Source organism: Periplaneta americana, chromosome 13 (assembly GCF_040183065.1).
Source record: "Periplaneta americana isolate PAMFEO1 chromosome 13, P.americana_PAMFEO1_priV1, whole genome shotgun sequence".
In the NCBI taxonomy this organism is placed as follows: domain Eukaryota; kingdom Metazoa; phylum Arthropoda; class Insecta; order Blattodea; family Blattidae; genus Periplaneta; species Periplaneta americana.
This window is the reverse complement of record NC_091129.1, coordinates 34,002,345-34,023,886: the sequence shown is the minus strand read 5'-3', so window position 1 is coordinate 34,023,886 and position 21,542 is coordinate 34,002,345. Positions and strand designations below refer to the sequence as shown.

The 21,542-nt window shown below is 33.4% G+C and overlaps 1 protein-coding gene across 10 annotated transcripts in view; it reads right to left on the bottom strand.

The window, feature by feature from the left end:
* The window catches only part of br (broad-complex core protein), a 263,269-nt gene that overhangs the window by 121,259 nt on the left and 120,468 nt on the right, over positions 1–21,542 (bottom strand). Inside the window, exon 6 of one of the 10 annotated variants that reach the window (XM_069843012.1) lies at positions 10,229–14,769. The exons of the other annotated variants lie outside the window; for them this stretch is intronic. Within the exon in view, the coding sequence (XP_069699113.1) occupies positions 14,474–14,769 (296 nt within the window). The 3' untranslated portion in view covers positions 10,229–14,473. Of the gene's footprint in view, positions 1–10,228; positions 14,770–21,542 lie in introns of those variants that run through there. 10 annotated transcript variants of the gene reach the window in all.

Sequence of the window (21,542 nt, the reverse complement as noted above, 5' to 3'; positions counted from 1 at the left end):
TTTCTAAGTGGTTTAGAGTAAAAGCCAAAAAACTAGTTGTCGTATTTTCAGTGATGAGATATGAAGGAGATTTTTATAATTGCCTTTAATATTAAATTCAAGTATAAAATTACATGTTTGAACTAAAAATATGTGTTTTCGTAAGTATTACTAGATTATTAAATTTGGACATATTGTGGTTTGGAATTGTACATGTCGGATTTTGGAACTAATAATAAAATATATATTGAGTTTTGAAACTAGCAATAAAATTAATGTCGGATTTTGGAAATTCTAATAACATTATTTTTCATAAATAATCCATATTTAATACTAAATAGCTATTAATTTTTATGACTCCATGGAATGTAGTAAGCAATACTCATTTAAGTATATCATCAGAATGTTGTATTGTTGAATCTTCTTTAAGTGTAAATTTTAAATTCTCAAATTGTTTTCTTACTGTGATCCACAGATAGTCATCTCCTTCATCCTCCTCTTCGTCATAAATACGGTTTGTTGTATTCTTGTAATCTTCCAAGGTTTCCAGTTATCTTAAACATTTTTTTCAAGTGATTTGTTAACATTACTTAGTTCTTCCTTTTCGATTATGCATGTCTTTATGGGCAAGTGTGATTTTCCATTGCAGAGCATTTCATTTGTATAAATTTACAATATACTTCTATAGTTTTGTTCACCACTTATCACAACTACATCTCTTTATTTCTTTGTCTTGATTCTTTTACAGAATTCTAGTTTGAAATGTCAGCCACTTGGTGGTTTGAAAACATTTGGTATATTCGTTTTCCAGCCATAAACTGAACAGTCCATACCTAACTTGCTTACAGTGCCATTGTTGTTGAAGATATTGCAGTAATCTTCAGGTTTAATAATGGTGTCCAGCTTCTTTGTCTCCTTCTCAATTCTAACAAAAATTCTATCTGTTGTGCTCATTTATTTTTTCTAATTGTTCAATGAAGTCTTTCATAGCATATCTTTTCATTTCATATTTCTTGCTATGTATATCCCCTTTTCGTTTTTTACTGATGGAAGTTCAGTTTCTAAATGTCGCTTACATAGAAGTTCCACCAAATCCTTTTACACTTGCAAGATTTCTAAGAAAGTTTATTGATAAACTGGCAGAACACGACCTGCTCCCATCCCTGGATGTCTCATTGTTCTGTTAACAAAAATGTGTTTTAGAATAATCAGCTGCTGTGTATTCAGAATGGATGCATCTTGAACCAACTTCTTAGGGATGCTGTAAAAAAAACTTTGTTGATATCATGTTGAGTTAGGAAACTGCAATGGAATATTCCTGTTTTGTTGTTACAGGTTGGAGTTCTGGGAGAGCTTCTCGCAGGGTAGGCTACTAACACTTACTGGCTTTTAAGAAACCCAGAGGTTCATTGCCGCCCTCACATAAGCCCGCCATTGGTCCCTATCCTGAGCAAGATTAATCCAGTCTCTATCATCATATCCCACCTCCTCAAATCCATTTTACTATTATCTTTCCATCTACATCTCGGTCTCCCCAAAGGTCTTTTTCCCCTCCAGCCTCCCAACTAACACTCTATATGCATTTCTGGATTCGCTCATACATACTACATGCCCTGCCCATCTCAAACATCTGGATTTAATGCTCCTAATTATGTCAGGTGAAGAATACAATCCATGCAGTTCTGCATTGTGTAACCTTCTCCATTCTCCTGTAACTTCATCCCTCTTGGCCTCAAATATTTTCCTAAGCACCTTATTCTCAAACACCCTTAACCTATGTTCCTCTCTCAAAGTGAGAGTCCAAGTTTCACAACCATAAAGAACAACCGGTAATATAACTGTTTTATTAATTCTAACTTTCAGATTTTTTGACAGCAGACTGGATGATAAAAGCTCCTCAACTGAATAATAAAAGGAATTTCCCATATTTATTCTGTGTTTAATTTCCTCCCGAGTATCATTTATATTTGTTATTGTTGCTCCCAGGTATTTGAATTTTTCCACCTCTTCAAAGGATAAATTTCCAATTTTTATATTTCCATTTCGTACAATATTCTCGTCACGAGACATAATCATATACTTTGTCTTTTTGGGCTTTACTTTAAATCCTATCGTTAGGATACTAATAACCAATAAAAAAAAATTATTTATCAAATACAAACATCGAACAATCAATGTAAAGACAAACATTACAGTATCACAAACTCTCCTTCTTTCATGGTCTGGCTCTTAAGGCGAAATTTGTACGTGCGATTTTATGAAAATTTTACTTCTATAAAAGGCTCACACAACACATCAACACGTTGTTAAAGTCAACACAGCTCTGATGTACCAAGATAATAAAGCATATTCTTGTTCTGTTAATGTTCAATTGTCGATTTTCCCAGTAAGTTCCACGCACTGAAGAATTAGGATATTCTAAAAGCAAATACTAGTGGCACAAAGACATCACACACTTTCTTTGTCCTGAGGAAAGATGTCGGCTTTTGGTGTGTTACTGGCCTTCATAGTTCACACAATGTAAGTGTAAATGTCGGACTTTGGAATAAACAGCATATGGTGAGTTTTGGAACAATACCTTAACAAATAAGTCGGGTTTTGGAAATAACTCCATAGTTTAAAGCTTGATTCATGTTAGAAATATCAAGTTTTGGAGGATGCAAAAATGTTTTTCCAATGCAATTCAACCCAAAGATATAAGAAATGATTGTAACTCATTTTTCATAAAAATGGCAGATGTCGACTTTTGAAACTATACACGTCAAATGTTATGTAATTGCGTTGGTATTGTATGTGTTCGAAATGTGTACCATCACAGACCACACATTATTCATAATGTTTCTGAAGATTATTACTGAACATGTTGATGAACAAAGGTTGCTGTAAGAACACAAAAAATGACGTTATCTTCTCGCGTAATTCGGGGATATATAGGTGGGTCATCTGTAGGGACTGGATTTTTATGTAATTACATATTATATTCCTTTCAACCTAACCGTATATAAATAACAAATCTTTGCGAATCTTGTAATTACCATTAATATATTAAAATTTGATACTACATATTTTTACATATTTACCCCACATTACATATTATGGCTTGGTATTACATAAATCTACATATTTAGGGGTTTTTATTCATTTTTACTTGTTTAAAAGGAAAAAGAAAACTTCTGCTGGGGAAGTTTGCATTTGAAATACACAGATTTAAAAAGCCCTTTTACCTACCCGAGAAAGGATATATTTCGCGACGAAACATAATATCTTAGTTCCAGGAAGTAAAAGAGGCACTCACCCCTTACAGCCCACTGTAAATATGAATGAACAAAAGGCAACCTTTCTCATACACCTACTTTGTATTGTAAAAATCAAGAAGGAAATAATTTCATACACATAAGCTGACGACATAGCAGTAGGGTCTAAAGACCTTACAAAGTTACAAGAAACAATAAACATCATGGTAAAATGGCGTAATAAAAACAAATTTGATATAAATGTGGACAAGACAGAAATGATGATACTCAGAAACGGCAGAAGAGCACCAGAAACAGTAGAAATCGTCATGAACAGAAAATTAAAAATTATATCCGACTACAAATATCTAGGCTTAACAATACGAACTAGAGCACATATTGATATTAAATATTTTCATGATTTTACATATTTTGGTACATATTCAGCTTATTTTTCTTACATAAATATGTACATATTTCACACCTTGATAATACATAAAAATCCGGTCTCTAGTCATGTCTTGAAAACTGATTCTTTCAACATGTCTCATATGTAGGCATCTGGGGCCATGAGATCCAGAGAGCAGGAAGGGTACAGGAATGGAGTTTCACGAGAAATTAGGCAATCTCCAAAGTATTGTTACAGAGGGCAAGTGACTCCCCTGCGATGTGGGCTGTAGTTTCATCTTGCTGCATCCATTGTTGTTAGAGGAGTAAGTTTCTGGTACAACAAAAATGGCGCAAATACCGCATGAGATCTCTGCGACAAAATAAGTGCCCAAGATTCTATGACCGGACATGGTGCACCAAATCGTAACTCGCACACTGTGCAGTAGTTTCTGTATAATGATATCAGGCCGTTCAAACCCCAAAAAACGAGTTGTCGGTTGATGCAGCCAGCAAGGTGAATATGGTGTTGCATATGGATCCTGATACTGTTCTTTGATCAGAAAATAGGGGAATTATAATAGGGGAACAACTCTGGTCAAAGAAAAGCTGATTTATAACACCTGTGCAGACTAGAAGCAACGTTCACACAACATCCTTATATGGTAGTTACATAGTGACTACTAGATGGCAGTGCTCATCTCAGCCCCCAGAGTCCGTGCATATACCAGAGTAGCGCAATCACCGAGTCGGCCGCCATTGTTAGTCCTTTTCAACATACAAGGGATAGGAATATTTAAAGTAAAACTCAGATATTTTTAATTTGAAGGGCAAAAACGTCTAAAGGATCTTCTTACATTATAGAACATTACTGTCAGGCAACATACTAATGTGTAAAAACTTCATTTAATAATTATTACAGCATAAATATACATTTAAGTGTTCAATATACTCCTTCATAAACATCACAATTATAGGTATTACAGCAACATGAACTTAATAAATTACAAGTAACAAATGAAAACAACAATGTTGCAAATAAAAAAGCAATAAATCTGAATATTTCCAACTGCTTTCCTCGTGCAAACTCTTCGGTTTCCGCATATAAGGGGACACTATACTGAAATTTCTCGAAGTTCATTAGTTTTAAGAGTTCACAACAGTGAAATCAATAACTACCATACTTACGAAGCTAGATTCACCAAATTTTGATCACTGGTATATCTGCTTAATAGTGACAAGTGTACAAAATTACATCCGCCTATGATACGTGGTCTGCATTTTATTAAAATATTGAACTGCTTTATATAAAAAGTCGCTTGCACTACAATTGACATCATGCTTAAGTGATTTTCACTTATATGGCTCCTTACATACATGGAATCAAAGCCTACTATAAGGTTTTCCTGTAAAATTAATAAGTGAATTACTAGAATTTTTATTATAAAAAATAAAATTAAGTCATAAAAATTCCTTGTAATTTACCCATTCGCTGTACAGAAAATTCCAATAGTAATGTTTGTTCCAATCTATATAAAGAATCTTATAAGTGAATATCAATGAAAAATAACGTAAATTGTGACGCAAGGGACTTTTTGCATTAAGCAGTACACTATATAATTAAGTTATTAATAAAATGCAAATCCCTTATCATAGAGACGAAATTTTGTACATGTGTTATTATCAACCAGATATACTAGTGATAAACATTTTGTGAGTTTAGCTTTAAAAATATGGAAGTTAGTAGCCTAATTTCAGTATAATGTCCCCAAGGATACACTAATGAGAGATAATGTTATTTTTGATAAAAAAAATAGTTTCTTTGTTTTTATCTTTATGATCTAAAGATGACCTCTGCCAATTTTCATGACCATACGACCGGTCTATTAGCTGTTTAGGGTCACATTTTTAAAAGGCTGTGGGCTCTGACTGTTAATTTAAATTCTCCGTCCACGACCTCCACTCTGAATTCTGCGACGCTATATTTCATACATTATGTATTGTATTAGAGTTCCAATTGAGCCAGTGTAGCTTCTCGACTTCTCGAAATGTTTCTTCATAGAATCCAACAGGTGTTAGACCTACTTCAAAGGCTGCTTTCCTTTAAAAGATATTCAGTTACAAAGGAGAGCACAACTCTTGTCTAAAGGAAAATTCCACTTGTTGCTAGTAGCCATAACAACGTGTTTTCCATGCTTGGTTTTTGTTTATGACACAGGAAATATTTGCAAGTTTCTAACAGTTTTATTGTTAGTGTTATAATAGTGTCTACAGTCCATAATGATTTGTAAATATTTATCTATTATAGTGTTTTCATAAGATTACATAATTGTTTAGTCATCTTTATTTAAGCCGTTCATAGCAGAAGTGGTGTAAGTCAATTTTGACTTAGACACCACTTTTGCTCTGAACGGCTCATATAAACTAGGCTAATGATCGGTCGTTATTATACAAATTTAAATGACAGGAATATATATTTTGCCTGTAAATGTATATACGAAGAACAGAGAGATTGTATTTTGTATTTATTTGAGCCATTCAGAGCAAAAGTGGTGTAAGTCAAAATTAACTTACACCACTTCTGCTGTGAACGGCTCATTTACTAGTGTAGGTTAGGTGTGCACTGCGTGGTAGTGTATATAAGGATAAGTTGTGTATATAATATGCTAGTTCTATATGTATCAAAATGCCTAGAAAATAAAAAAGACAGAGACCTGGTTCATTATTATTATCCCAAACTTTTGAAGTCAATTTTCTCCACTTTAATTTTCTGTAAATTTTGCATTGCTAAAAATGCTACTCTTTCTACAGATTCTGTACTACATGCATGATTTTTTGTAGAGGTTTTTGAATATGTTCTTAACAAAGCTTACTATCACTATTATACCTAACACTCGTTTTTTGTTGTTGTTGTTTAGTCAACTGTCCGAAGACAGGTTTGAACATCATAAGTACCACCAATAAGGCATCACTCATGAGACAACTAGGCCAGGAGATAATGGGGTAGGGTGGCAAGTTTCTTTCCCCCTCCAATGCATATTTCGCCGATTAGTTACATATTCCACTAATTGGACTTCAGATGCTTACAAACAATTGTCCTTCCTCTGACACATATCATCAAGTGAGATGTACTGCCTGATTATATATATGCATATCAGCCAGAAGAGGTATTTTTTTTACGCTCGAGTTGAATTTTTTCTGTTTTTACACTTTTAGTGCATTAAATATTTTTAATTATTTTTTTTTTAGTAAAATAAAGAGGAAAATTGTATAGTAGGCCTAAGTTTCGTTTCTGAAGGTCTGACACGTATGTAGACAAAAATTCTGGCCAAAATAGTAGCAATTTTTGAAAACCTAAATTTACACAATTTAAAATTACAAATTAAAAGTACAACATTTCATAGATCTACCTAGAATAGTTTAGAAAATTGAAATTTCACGTCAGTCTAACCTTAATAGGGTTTCTAGTTTCTACAGTCTTTGTATTTTCCAATCGAGCCAAACAATACAATCTTGTCTCAAGAATGAATTCAGAACTTCACAAATATATTATGTAATTCTTACAAATAGCAAATAGGATTAAATTCAGAAATGCTTGGTTTGAAAGGGGAAGACGGTAAAAATTTGACTCTGATCCTAATTGGTACATGATTTTCATTTGTTTTATGTGGAAATATCATTGCTGAAACAACTTAAATTTTAGATTAGTATTATAAAAACATGTTGGGGCCCAAATTTTGAAAAAATGAATATAAAAATACAGTCATTCATTAATCTCACAATGTATGCTCGCTTAGGTAGTGGATCGTTCCCTTTTATATTTATAGTCACTTCTTTCCTTTTTCCTTATTTCTTTCACCTTGTCACAGAGAAAACAAATGTGCGCTTTTTTCAGTTCTTTGTGAACAGTTCTGAACACAGCAGCACTGCATTTTTTCGCACTTACATTACATTCTTTCCCTATACAACTGTATACTGCATAGCGCGCGCTGGACTAACAATGGCGGATTTGTCGGCATTTGCCAGCTCAAACGATTGCGGTACTCTGGATATCCACAGAGACTGTCAGCCTCAACCCTTTGTATTGTTGTAGCACTATGGTGTTTAGTTTAGTGTTAATATTGTGATTCAGTCACAACAGTGGTATTTCTCTATAAGGATTTCGTGAGACATTTCTTGGCTGTACACACAACCTCCAATCTGAATGGACTTTCATATTATGGGTACAGTTAAAAATATCAGTCCTATGTTTAATTCATTAATTAATGCAGCAACAAATCCAGAAAATTCAGTACTTTTTACTGGAATGGTACAAAGTAAAGAATAATTTTCTTGTGACAAAATGCACTTCAGTTTATTGACATTAATCATTCGAGTATTATCTTTCATCATGTTGAGCCAAATAATTACAGTATAGTCCTGATTATCTGGCCTTTCATGTTATCCAGATTGCTTTTTTTTTATTATTACGGTAGTGTAGGCCTACGTATATATAGCACCGAACAATAACAAAGTTTTTTTCTTTTTTAAATCAATTACATACTGTACTGTAATATGAATAAATACTCGTTTATTATGTACAATTAATGGCAAAAAGAATGAGCTGCTGACAATTTCTAAGTTCCAGAGACATAACATTGCGCATGCTCGTCTCGTCAAAGCCATAGTTCATCAGGTAACACATAATTAAACCATTTAAATTTGCTGTATTTAGTTTAAGAGTCTAAAATATGTTATGAAATGGAATGGAGGGTTGATTTTAGATACATCAGAGCCTCTGAAGAGTGAAATAATAGTAAAATTGATAAATACCAAATCAACTGAAGCGAATATGAACAGGAAAACCACGTATTATGCCAAAACGATATTAACAGTCTGAGTAGTGTAAGTCATTATGGCATTGGTCTATTGAACGAGTTAATAGTAGTAGCTCAAGGTACGAATCTCCCACACTTTTTTTTTAATTGCAAATTTGTCATCATATATGTCTTGCAAAGCTATATTTATGTGGCGACATCTCTAAGAATATGCCCAAACCCTAATAAATAATAAACCTCCCTCTCTCTTCCAATCAATACTCCTGACTATTAATAAAACATTCTGTCTCATCATTAAGCTTGAAGATGGCAGAGAGACAATAGAGAGCGTGGCATACAGTGTCGTCGACCTGTGAGGAGAGAACATTTGACAATGGAGGATGCCGTGGACAGTCTAGCCTAGAGTATGCTACTCTCCGACAGGACTGCAATTGGAGAAATGTAATTTTTTTCGACGAGGTAAATAGCAACGATGGTCCTGTTCTAGTTTATCGTATGGTTGGCCACCGATCGATGAACGCTTCGTGGGACGACTTAACAGGTCGGGTCGCATGAGCGTCGTGTGTTGGGGGTGGATGTCATACAATGAGGTAGGACTTCTCGAACGCATCCACTGTCGGTTTATGGCAGAAATCTACAAACACATTTTGGCAAATGTAATGATCCCTTCTGCCCGAGAACAATATCCAGAAGGAACATTTTTCTTCCAGCAGGATAATCACCTGGTACACACCACCAACCGGATTCAAAGATGGTTTACGAGGAGGCCTGATGTCAACCTGGTCGACTGGCCTCCAAAATCACCAGATATGAATCCGATTGAAAATTTGTTGGCTACAGCCAAATGGATCCTACACTCTAATTGGGCAGAACAACCACCTGTTCGGACAGCTGATGAATTTTGGGACAGAGTTCTAGATGCGTGGGAGGAGGTGGCCATGAATTTAGACCTGTTCCATAATCTTGTGGACTCCATGCCACGCAGAATGAGGGCAGTTGTTGACGCAGGTGGTTTGTGGACGAGATATTAGTCCCCACCACAGGCCTTTTTTTGTTAATATATTAACAAATTGTTTATTTAATCATTTATTTATGTTTGATATGTGTCCGATTTTTTTAGGATGTGAAAAGTGTATATTTTGTTTATACAGACCAGGTCTCGCCTATTAATAGCCAACAGGTGATGGGCAATAATATTTTTACAAGGGAGACGTAATGAAGTTTATAAACAAATGCTATTTCACATTTTAAACTAGTAAATTAATTAAAAAGTAAAAAAAAAAATAATAATAATAAAATAATAATTTTACTGTAGCGGGAGGTGAACTCACAACCTCTGGCACGAAAGTCAGAAATCTTACCACTAGGCCACACATAGCTCGTAAGATTGTGACTTGCAGTGTGTTATGTTTACACGAGTGAACCGCGGGATAGAACTTAGCATTTCTATCGACCAAGAGTCGGCACATTCTTTTTGCCATTAAGTGTACATGTGAGTAATGCCTTCCTACATTACTGGGTCCAACCTTAGTCCCTTTAAGATTAATCAAAAACCACATAATGCTCTCACCCTCTGTATTATCCAAATTTTTGCTTATCCAGATTGCCCACAGCATGTATAGTCCAGATAATCATGACTCTATCTACTGAATGAGTGATGAGTGATTCATCTGTTGCCTTTTCGAGGTGAATAGGCCCAGTTCCTCTTTCTTAACACTCCTTTTCACATTTGTCACCCTTATCTATAAAATAATGTCCAATGTTATACTATAAAACTACTGTTTGGGATGTATTGAAATAAGAAACAATACATAGTAAAAAAAAACCTTCAGACAATTTACTTGCAACTCTAAGATACATACAGTATACTCATGTTAAATATTAGGCATATAATTTTATACTTAGAAAGTAGAAATAAAAAAAACTGTACAATATTAAAGCTATTCTATAACTGCCAGATCAGAATTCGTACAGACACAATGTTAGTTTCTCACATTCCAACTACTCTACACAATTTAATGTTCTCTTCAAAGGAAATAAAACCAATCCTCTTACCAAAATCAGCTTTTAGCAACAAATTGATACCTACAGTGTCTTGTGACATTGGTTAATCATTATTTCGGTAAAGAAAACAATTATATGTTATTTTAAAACAAACTAAGTTCGAAACAAAGTTTAGACACCTAAAAAGACTTGTGTCTAGAAATTATTACAAGTGCACATTTTTTTGTGCATCTAAAACAGAACAATTTCACGTATACTTTAAAATAACTCTGTAGATAACAACAGACAATTTTAAACTGGTAATGCACAATACATGAATGACATGAGAGTAAGTTCATTTTTGTTTGATTAGAAATAAGTATAGTAAAACCTCATCATGATATCTAGTGTGATATAATAAAAACCACAATATTCAATGATGAAAACTACACAGATCAGAAAAGTTATTTCCAAATGACAAGTTGTCACTTTCGTCCCTTAAAAAGAAACAGTTTACATTTCACTTAGTTATCAATTTTTAATGCAATTTTTATTTCAATATGAAAAAAAAAAGTTAAAGAAAAATACAGAGGACAACATATCATCACACTGCTTACTGAGTCAGCAAAGTCTGGGAACTTCTGTTTTGTAAAAATCAAATTTTTAAAGCACTATCATAAATCAAATTCATTGGTAGCAAACAATATGCTTTTCAAATTGAACCATTTTCGGTGCCAAAAAATTAGTACCAATCAGTAAATATACAGGTAATTATTATTAATACATTATTCTTTACAGCAATGTGAAAACTGTTAGCACAATCTTCATGGAAAATAGCTTTTTAATTTTAACTTTCAAATGACAGTGTATGGATAAGAGATGATATTACTTGTTATCAAATCACATGTTTCACTACAAAGCAAATGAACTTATCATTCTTTCCCGTAAAAAGTATCTTCATTTACTACTGGTACCGCAACAAAAAGTTTGAGTTTTTTAACAGTTTTGCATATGAAAAGCAAGCCTTTTCTGTACACCATAAAAAAATGTTATTTTATTGCATACACTTCATGTCCTGCTCTATTTTTCACCTGTCACTGCAGAAAGAGAATGATATTAAAAATCAATCCATAACCTACTACAGATTTTGTTCTCTTCGGGCATCGTAAGATACATTTTTATTAAGAGATGGAGAAATTTTTTTCTAGAAAATGTGTCTTTTTGTTTTGGTGATAAATAAAAATAATTATGAAACTTCTATGTCGTGTGAACTCTTATGTAATTTCACCCTATTAGTGCAAAAAAGTTACACTTTACACGTAAGTTGCAAAAATAATACCTAATTAATCTAACATCTTTGTTCCCAATTTGGAAAACATAAATATGAAATATTTTATAGCACTGTATCATCTACCATATTGGTGAATATAACTAAAAAAAATAACATATAATTCTACATATTACATGTGTAAGGACCACCATAAAGGTGATGGACTGGGTAGTTAGCACAAATAGAAGTCTGTGTACAATTTTTAACAATAGGCTACAACTTAATCAGCTTTAAAAGTAAATGTATCATAGCAGAGGTAATGCATTTGTTCAAACAGATAATCATACAGCTGACAAGTTCATTAACTTTTTTTCTGAAATTTTTACTTATTCAATATCAATTGTTCAATGTCATGTGGAAAATTACATCCTTCAAATAACTTTCTGATCCATGTTGCTCAATACCAATAGAGTATCATTTTATAATAATAATGATAATAATAATAATAATAATAATAATGATAATAATAATAATAATAATAATAATAATAATAATAATAATAATAATATGATAAAATAATATCTCCAGAAGAACAGGATTGAGGTTTCATTGCATGATGTGTGAAAGTAATGGTTGTAAAGTGAGAAAAGTTACACATAGAAAATAAATACAGTACTGTATTTTGTAATAATAGTTCTGAATTAAAACTCTCATATTCTGGCAGTGAATACAAACTTATTTAAGCATATCTCATGACTGCTTTATCTTTAAGCATGTAATTTTATCTGTAGAGGAATGTTATATATGCTTCGAGACAATGTCTATTATAAACGCTTTTAAAAAAATATACACACAGACCAAACAATACTTTTAATCTAAATATAAATAATACAAATAGTAAAAAATAATCATCTTTATTAATTGCCTACATAATATCACCTAAGCATGTATTCTGTACATTTAATACCAAAATTTTTCATTGAAGCACTAAAAAGGAGTCCATTAGTGTAATTAAAACCTGCAACTTTAAAACCATATCCAACTATGACTTTCTTCGTCCTCATCCTCTCCTACTACTCCTGGTCATTCACAGAATATATTAAATATGATAAACTGAGATATCTGTGTAGCACACCTTAAGTATATGAGACGTCCGTCCTTTCTGGGCTATAAACATTTCTAAAATGTATATCAATAAGGAACCTACACACACCTGTTAGTTACTTAGAGTAGCTACACGTATTAGAATATATTGTAAAATTTTTCCCTGACATAATTTCCTTTATTTATATGCAATAAATCGTTAGTATCTAAAACTGTGTAACACTTCATTTAGTGACTTTGAATTACCATTATTCATGTTTTGGAATAACTCCGAATTCTAAGTAGTGGTAATACTGTAAATATATATTTTTCTTTAAAGCAAATGTGTCTTCTTTTCGAATTAATACTATCAAGATGGACGAAAAAAACATGCTAACAAATTTAAGGCCAATAAAGTTCATATTTCACCATCTTTATGAAGTTCACAATGACGGAAGGAAAAATGCTAATGATATAACAACACATTTTCATTCAATAATTTTAGCATCAGTTTAAAACTTGACGAGCTAGTCAATATCAATTGTAAATATTTATATCTAAATGAGAACAAGGCCAATGGCACAGAAGTAGTGGAGTGACACTGTTGAACATTATGGTTTGGGGTTATGTTTGCACACAATTTAACACATATCCTGGTTAGATCCTAAATTCTCAACTGAGCGTGTTGTGCTCACCTGATACAAACTTTCACTAATAAAGTTATCTAAATTAAATGTATTTAGTTTTCAAATTCTATGGATCATACATTTGCTTGTAAATGAACCTACAAGATCAGCACAAAATTAATTATTCAAGAAGTATACTATATATGAACACTTTCATTGCTGAGTAACATGAACATTCTCTTGTATTAGTATGAGTGTTCAGCAAGTATGAATTGCTTTCACATACCTCATTTGAATAGATCGTTACTTTTGAGAACAGTCTTATCCTTATAGTTATTAAACACCTCCATTTCAACATGAAGCAAAGCAATTTTCATTCATTTTTAATTACTGTAACTATACACGAATTTTCTTGAACTGATTCAGTTAATGATACAAACAGTTTAATATGTGAGCATGTGCAAGTACTGTATATAGTAAAAAAAATCACTTTATAAGGAATAAATAAATAGTTATTCCACTCTTGCTTGCCTCAAATTTACAAGTATAATATTTAATTTCAAATATAAGATTATTAAATTATTACCTATAATTAAAAGGAATATGTGATTACATTTTCTTGTATAAAAATCACTAGTACACGTATAGAATTTAAGTTACGGTACCTACAAAGACATGATGTCAACACTTAAAGCAATCCCTGTCAAAGAAGTCATCTGTTTCTACATGTATAACAAGAGCATTGACAAATTGTAGCTATTCTACACTGCTTAAGTCTAGCCTCTGAAATAATGATGATACATTATTATAAATGTAATGATCAATTTTTCACCTTTGCAAGTGGCTATCTTACTTATGGCCTTACGAAGTCGAATCATCTTTATGTTATTTTAGTGTATACAATGCAACAAACAAAACTGAACAGACTAGTCTTACCTTAATAAAACGTTCAATACAGGTATTAGTTGTTACAGAAGCTGACTTCAAAGTCTTATAGTATCATGTTATAATCTCAATGAGAAAAGTTGAACTTCTTTGGTGGCTTTTATGTGCCAGGAACTTTACAGGTAACAAGCATGGCCAATTATCAGAAACTTAACTCTGATACTGTGTCATTGATAATGGGGCTACTGCTGGAGTCTTATTTTTCTGGTGGTACTTGCACAAGTGAACAACAAGGCTATTCTTTGTACGGTAACATTTGCGACAAACATTACACCAGAAACGTTCTGTCTGCTCACGATGCAGATCAAGAACATGCCTCTTGAGAGTGATTGGGCTGCGCAGAACCTTCCCACATTCCTCGCACACGAATCCCCTTTCTGCTTCCATACGCAGCTCATTTTGGATTTTCTCTCGCATTGGCAACCACATTGGTACAGCCACACCACCTATGGAAACCAGGGAGAGAGAGAGAATAACGAATATTAGGGACTGAATTATCTGCAATATTTTTACCTCTTCTCCCGGTTAATATTAAGGCTGTATGAATTAAGTTCAATAATAATTATAATAATACCAATGGCAGTCAAGTAATAAGTAAATAAGTACGACCTGTTACTTGGGAGAATGAAATCCAACTAACTTTATCATTCAATTTCAAATGAAATTGTTTACATAACTAAAAAATTGTTCCCTTCAATTTCGCACGGTAACATTTTTTAATAATGCAAGATTCTGAACAATACACAGAAAAATATCCAAAGTGTTCAAGATATTGTCCTAACAGTTATCTAGGGGAAGTAAGCATGAAGGAAGGGGATGGGAGCAAATAGTTTTAAATATTATATTGCAAACTTTAACTATAGTCTGGCAACACACATTTCAAAGTGCGCAGGAACTAAGTGCTCCTATTGGAGTGGGAAATAAGTCATGTAGAACAATGACGTCATGCGCGAGTCAAGAATAGAAGTGTTATGTTTTGAATGTTGCCTGGTTATTACAATTTGTTGTTGCTGTTATTATCATTATCATCATCATCCTAATCTAATACAGAACTCAATAAGCACAATAAAATTATAGTGTTTAATCTCTCCCATGGCCATATTTTATTAAAAAAGCAAAATTGGTATTACTTATGAGGCTCAAACCTGTCTTCGGACAGTTGAACAGTTGACTAAACAACAAGCAAAATTACTTAACAGTTGAACCGATGCTACTTATGAAAGCATACCAATTATAATGGAGTTGTGAACAAAATGTAAAGCCTATTACTGGGAACTTAATTATTCACAAATTATGACTGTTTTGTGGCTTATCTTGAAATATATTTTTCAACATGTACTTTCGCAAATGATTGTAGACCATGAAATTGAACAATACTTTTTACACTTAAGATTCTGTCAGGTTAACTTGGATTGGTGCTAAGTTTGTAGCGTTTTTCTGTACTTTCATTCATCTGCTGTCCATGTTTTCATAGCAACCTAATATTTATTTACACTACGAACTTAAGCACCTCCAATAAATTAAAATTTGAAATTCCTTTGAACTTCGGAAGTAAAAAAATCATCTAAATTTAATAAAGGATATAAACATATTTTCACAAAGTCCATATAAATGACATATTCAATAAGGTTTCCAAATTTCAAAACCAAGAAACCGAGACACGAGAAAATTTGGGAGGAAGGAGGGTGTACAAAGAAAAGTTTGTGAAGCTATATGCACAAGGTTCAATAAAGACGGGGAGTAACTTACATTTTCGGTAGAACGCATGTATCAGCAAAAACTATTGAATGAAATAATACATCAACACTAGAAAGAGTTACATTTAACAACTGGTGCTTACTGCAATAGCAATACTTCTCTGATGAAAAGATTCTTTTCTACAGAATTTCCTGTTCCTAAGCATGTGAGAAAGGCTAATAAGGAGAGTCAACATCCTCTAATAAATTATCCAACTCAAGAAATGGATTGTCGTTGGCATAGTGGTGTTCATTACGACAGATGATGCTGCCATCACTTTCAAACACACATTTATAGGCCCAAAAAATTTTTAAGAAGTCATCATTCCCAATACTAGCTATGTCAATCAAACATGTTCACCTATAATAATATGCGTAGGCCACCCTACTAACTGCTCTATATGTATCTGTATCTGAGACAACCTGCACAGAAGCACGTGTTGGGCAGAAATGTACAGATAAGACATGTCTGGATATGTTTCTGCTAGTATATGTACAAATCACAGGCCAGTAGAGCTGTTCGTTACTGAGTAATTGTACTCATACTAACATATGTCTGCATTTTAGTGTTGATGGAAAAATGATTAATACGAATTTACAGCAGCACATAAATTTCCATCAGGTTTTGTATGAAGATCGGCAAAAATGCTAGTGAAAATGTCAAGCGTTGTTAATAGTGAGTATAGTAACAATAGGCCTACTTCGAAAAAAAAAATCAAATGTTTTTGAGTAACATAAAAGATTCAAGGTGGGGCGAGAAAATATGAATGACGACAATAGAAGTGAGCAGCCAAAAACCAAAGAGCAGATGAGAATGTGAACGAAGTGAGGATTTTGATTCTGTCCATATGAGTAAGTGTGCAATTAAAGACTGAAGAAAAAATTATCAACAGAGGAACAGCAACACATATTTTAACAGAGGAACTGGGAATGTAACAAATTCCTGTAAAAATGGTGCCTTGAATCTTGACAGATGAAGACATACAACAATGCCTTAAAGTTACAACTTATCTTTTGGCAAATGAAAAGTTGTTTGACAGGGTTATTAGTGGTGACGAAACATGTTGTTTCCAGTATGACTCAGAAAAAAAATGCCAAAGCATGTTTGTGTGTGTTCTTGATCAGAAGAATTCAACGCAAAGGGACAAACAGTTAACCTACAGTGTTATTCAGGAATGAAGGGGAAACTGTTTGGAGGAAGAAACCTGAATCGTGGACTGACAAGTGGATCCTTCATCATACTCCAATCATTATGTGTTCAGTGTTCACAACTTTCTGAAAATGAAGTTTTACAAAACTAAGTCATCCATTCTATTTACCTGACTTAGTCTTTGTGATATCTGGCTCTTTTCTAAACTAAAAACTGTCTTGAAAGGACAGAGATTTGCAGAATTTCTCACATTCAGCATCATGCGACAAGAGAATTGAAGTATATTCTAAAAATAAACTCCAGAAATGTTTTCAACAAAAGCAACACCAACTAACCAAGTGTAATGCTGCAGGAGAAAAGTACTTGGAAGGTGATGGAAGCAGTTAAAGCATAGATAAGCAAATATTTCTGCAGCTCCATTCTGTGAATTAAATTGCCACACCTTTTACACATAAATCCGAAAGTGAATAAACCGAACATACAGTCCAACATTATTTCATTGCCTGTGTATTACTGATTTTATAGTTTTCAATTGCTTACCTAGTTGCTTGTTCATTACTATAAATAAATCAATTCTCATAATCATCGTAAATCCATTTTTTAATACCTTCATATTGTCAAAATCAATTTATATATCAACCTACTCCATAGTACACAATGCACTCCTAAATTATCTAATCACACAATACTTCAAGCCTTAAAGATCAGAGATGTAACCAGGATACATGAATTTTGTTTGTTGTACCTCTTATGTGACCATCAAAAATTGAAGTTTGTCGTATTAATTCAAAATCATCCTGTATAAATAAAAAGGTGATGTACTGTACACTGAAAACAATAAGTGATATAAATAATACACAAGTCAACCACTAAATTTCAGGGGCGGCTTAAGGAGTATGTGTTGCAACCAAAAATTTTAGAAGCCGTAAACTGCTTAAAATAAGAGTTGGAGTAATTTAGTTTTGTCTACTAGATCATAGGAACATGATTAGTCTGCTTTGGAGAATCACGCGAATCGTTTGCAGGAGCCTCATCACTGACTCACTGGAGTGAACGAACTTACTTCTTACAGGAACAGGGTGGATCTTAGGACCCTTCCTGAGACGAAGGGATGAGGTGGAGTTTCTCTAGCACAGCTTGAGAGTAAAAGAAATTCTAAGTTCTCAACATATGGGACAGGGGGCAGTAGCTATCAGCTGGGTTAGGGGCTGAGGAGTGGTGGTGAGCAAAATAGGTTTTCCTTCACTTAATCTTGGTGGTATAATCAATGCTTGAAGGTGACTTTCATATTTTACTGCAATACCGCAAATTTGTTTATTATTATTATTATTATTATTATTATTATTATTATTTTCAGCGCACACTTTGGAAGAAAAATCTTAAGATTAATTGACTTGGCAGACCAACTTAATTTCCTGAATTTTCAAAATATGTTCAAACAACGACTAGTCGTTTAACAGATATTTTAATCCCGATGTAAAATACGAGGGTGGGTCGGACAGTAACGCACAATTTTTTTCTGCGCTGGTATTGCTGCTGGGATGTTAACATTTCACCGAGATATAGTTTGAAGTTTTCACTACAGACACAATTTGTTTTGCATGTGCGTGAACTACACAACAAAGATGGCGTGCATGTTACTGTCGTCAACTTGTGAAGACCAGCAAAGTGTTGTGCGATTTTTGTGAGCTAAAGGACAAAACCCGAGTGAAATTCACAAGGACATGCGTGGAGTGTATGGGGAAGACTGTATGGACCGTAGCAACATCTCCAGGTGGTGCGCATTCTTCGCAGACGGCAGTGAGAACCTTTGTGATTCGTCATGTTCGATCATGGCCACTTGCTCACTAATCGATACTCAACAGTGGCATCATAAGAAAGCAAAAATCGAGATATTCTGTTTGTTTCGGAATGTGTCTTTGTATTTCTGTTGTGTGACCTAAGTAGTAAATGGAAAATTCAAAGTAATCGGTGTTTTAAGTACGCTGTCTAAATATTTAGGGAAGCAAAATTCTGATAATGAGGAACTTTCATAAAGAGATGGAAAGATGTGTACAATTGGCTTGTGCCCACATGGAATAATCCCTCTTAAGCTCACAATGAACCACAAATGATCAAACAGCAGGAACAGATGCCCCACTGTTTTAATGAGATCAGAATTATAACATTGTGCCAATTCAAAACTGGACTGTCAAGCTTTTTTATAATGTTGTAAAAATAATTTCTCACTGTTACTAGATGACAAATCTTCAGAGAAATATAAACAATCAAACTGAGGTAAATTTGAAAATATCATTTTTTTATGAAACTCACCATTAAGTTTCATAAATTTCATTTTTTTTTTGTTAGTAGGATATTAATTTAAAAAAAAATAAATAAACTTATTTAATTTAATAAACAGCACTATAAATTTAAAATGTCTAAAATGCTGGTTTCCCGAATTTTGCTTTAAAAATTTGGAATTTCGCTAATCTTTACAATACCCATCTGACATGTTTAATATATATTATTTTAGTAGGTTATTTTACGACGCTTTATCAACATCTTGGTTATTTAGCATCTGAATGAGATGAAGGTGATAATGCCAGTGAAATGAGTCTGGTGTCCAGCACCGAAAGTTACCCAGCATTTGCTCATATTGGGTTGAGGGAAAACCCCGGAAAAAATCTCAACCAGGTAACTTGCCCCGACCAGGAATCGAACCCGGGACACCTGGTTTCGCGGCCAGACATGCTACCCGCTATTCCACACACATATATATATATATGTCAAATTTATCACTTTCAACAGTTAAGAGATTGATCAATTCAAAATATCAACAGTTTTCACGAAATTTCAAATAATAATAAAAGATGGGAGAGTTCAATATACGAGTACAAAATATAATTCCTGAGTATCCAAAGTAAAGTGCAGTTGCATCCTTTTCATTACTCACAGGGTATGACTATTTGTCAAAACACTTGAACAAAATTGGAATTTTTTTCTTCACCACTTTGTCCATTGTGCAGTCTTCAGAAAGAAATGGATCATATCCAGCCCTTTCCTCTACACCCACTGTGTGTGAAAAATATAAGGAGCAGGCTAGTTAATGGTTTTATTGCCAAGAACTCAGCATTAGTTAATGACGACGACATCAAGAACACAATTAAAAAACGCACTATTTCATTGCAGCATAAAAAAGTTAAAAAAAAAAAAAACAAGTCTTTTTATTTTTTTAAATAAAACTTCCCCCCCCCCCCAACCCTGTTAACAAAGGACAGTTTGTAGGATGAGACTCAGATCCTGATTTAGAAGAGGTTTCAAGTGACTTCATTTAGCTCTGGAAATGAATGTCTGGGTTTTGACAATGAAGATTAAAAGTTAGATTAGATATTTGATGAAAGTATACTTACATATTACTTTATATTTGGGATACTATAAATGCATTATAAAATTCAGTGATAAAGTTTTTCACTACAAAATGTGTACAAAAGGAGATGCATTTTATATGCCTGTAAATATGATCTGTAACCCTCTGATTGAATTTCTGGCTGATATGTACAGTTTCAGAAAAAAAAAACAGTCTGCTAGAATTTAGTTCCAGATTCAATGCACTGTGCATGCTCAGTGCTCCAAAGTAGTGGTACACATAAGATCGCTTTGGCAGTTAATGAAATTCAATTTACTTCGATTGTTGTCATAACCCGAAAGACATTTGAAAAGATGCGATAAAACTAAATCTATTCTTAATAGTAGATGAATATTTATAAATTATGCAGTAAAATAGAATGATGGCTAACGAAGTTAACCTACATAATTAATTAAAAAAGAAAATTCTTTCCTTAACACTATCCAAACCCTGAACCTTGTAGTCCAAAGCAAGCATGCCTGCACAGACAGAGCTAACGAAATGCATGCAATGAAATGTCATAATCAGGTTGTCGTACTGTATCCTGTTTGTTACATAAAGACTCTTAGGCATTAATTTGATCTTATTTTCAGATTACTTCCGTGACTTTTCCATTAGTTGTGAAATACTTTCCTTTAATACTGTTCAAATAATGCTGGATTGAAAACCGTTATTAAATCATTGCAGTGTGAATTGTGCTCTATAAGGACCTTTAAGAGTCTGGCTATTTTTTTTTCTCGGACTGTACATCAACTGTATTATCAGACAGTGCATCTCATTTTACAATATGTCAGAGAAAGAACAAAACTGTTTGTATACATCTTAAGTTAATGAAATATGTTACTACTCAGCGATACATGCAATGGAGGGGGAAAGGAACTGACTACCCTACCTCATTATCTGCTGGCTTAGTTGCCTCATGAGTGATACCTTATTGATGTAATT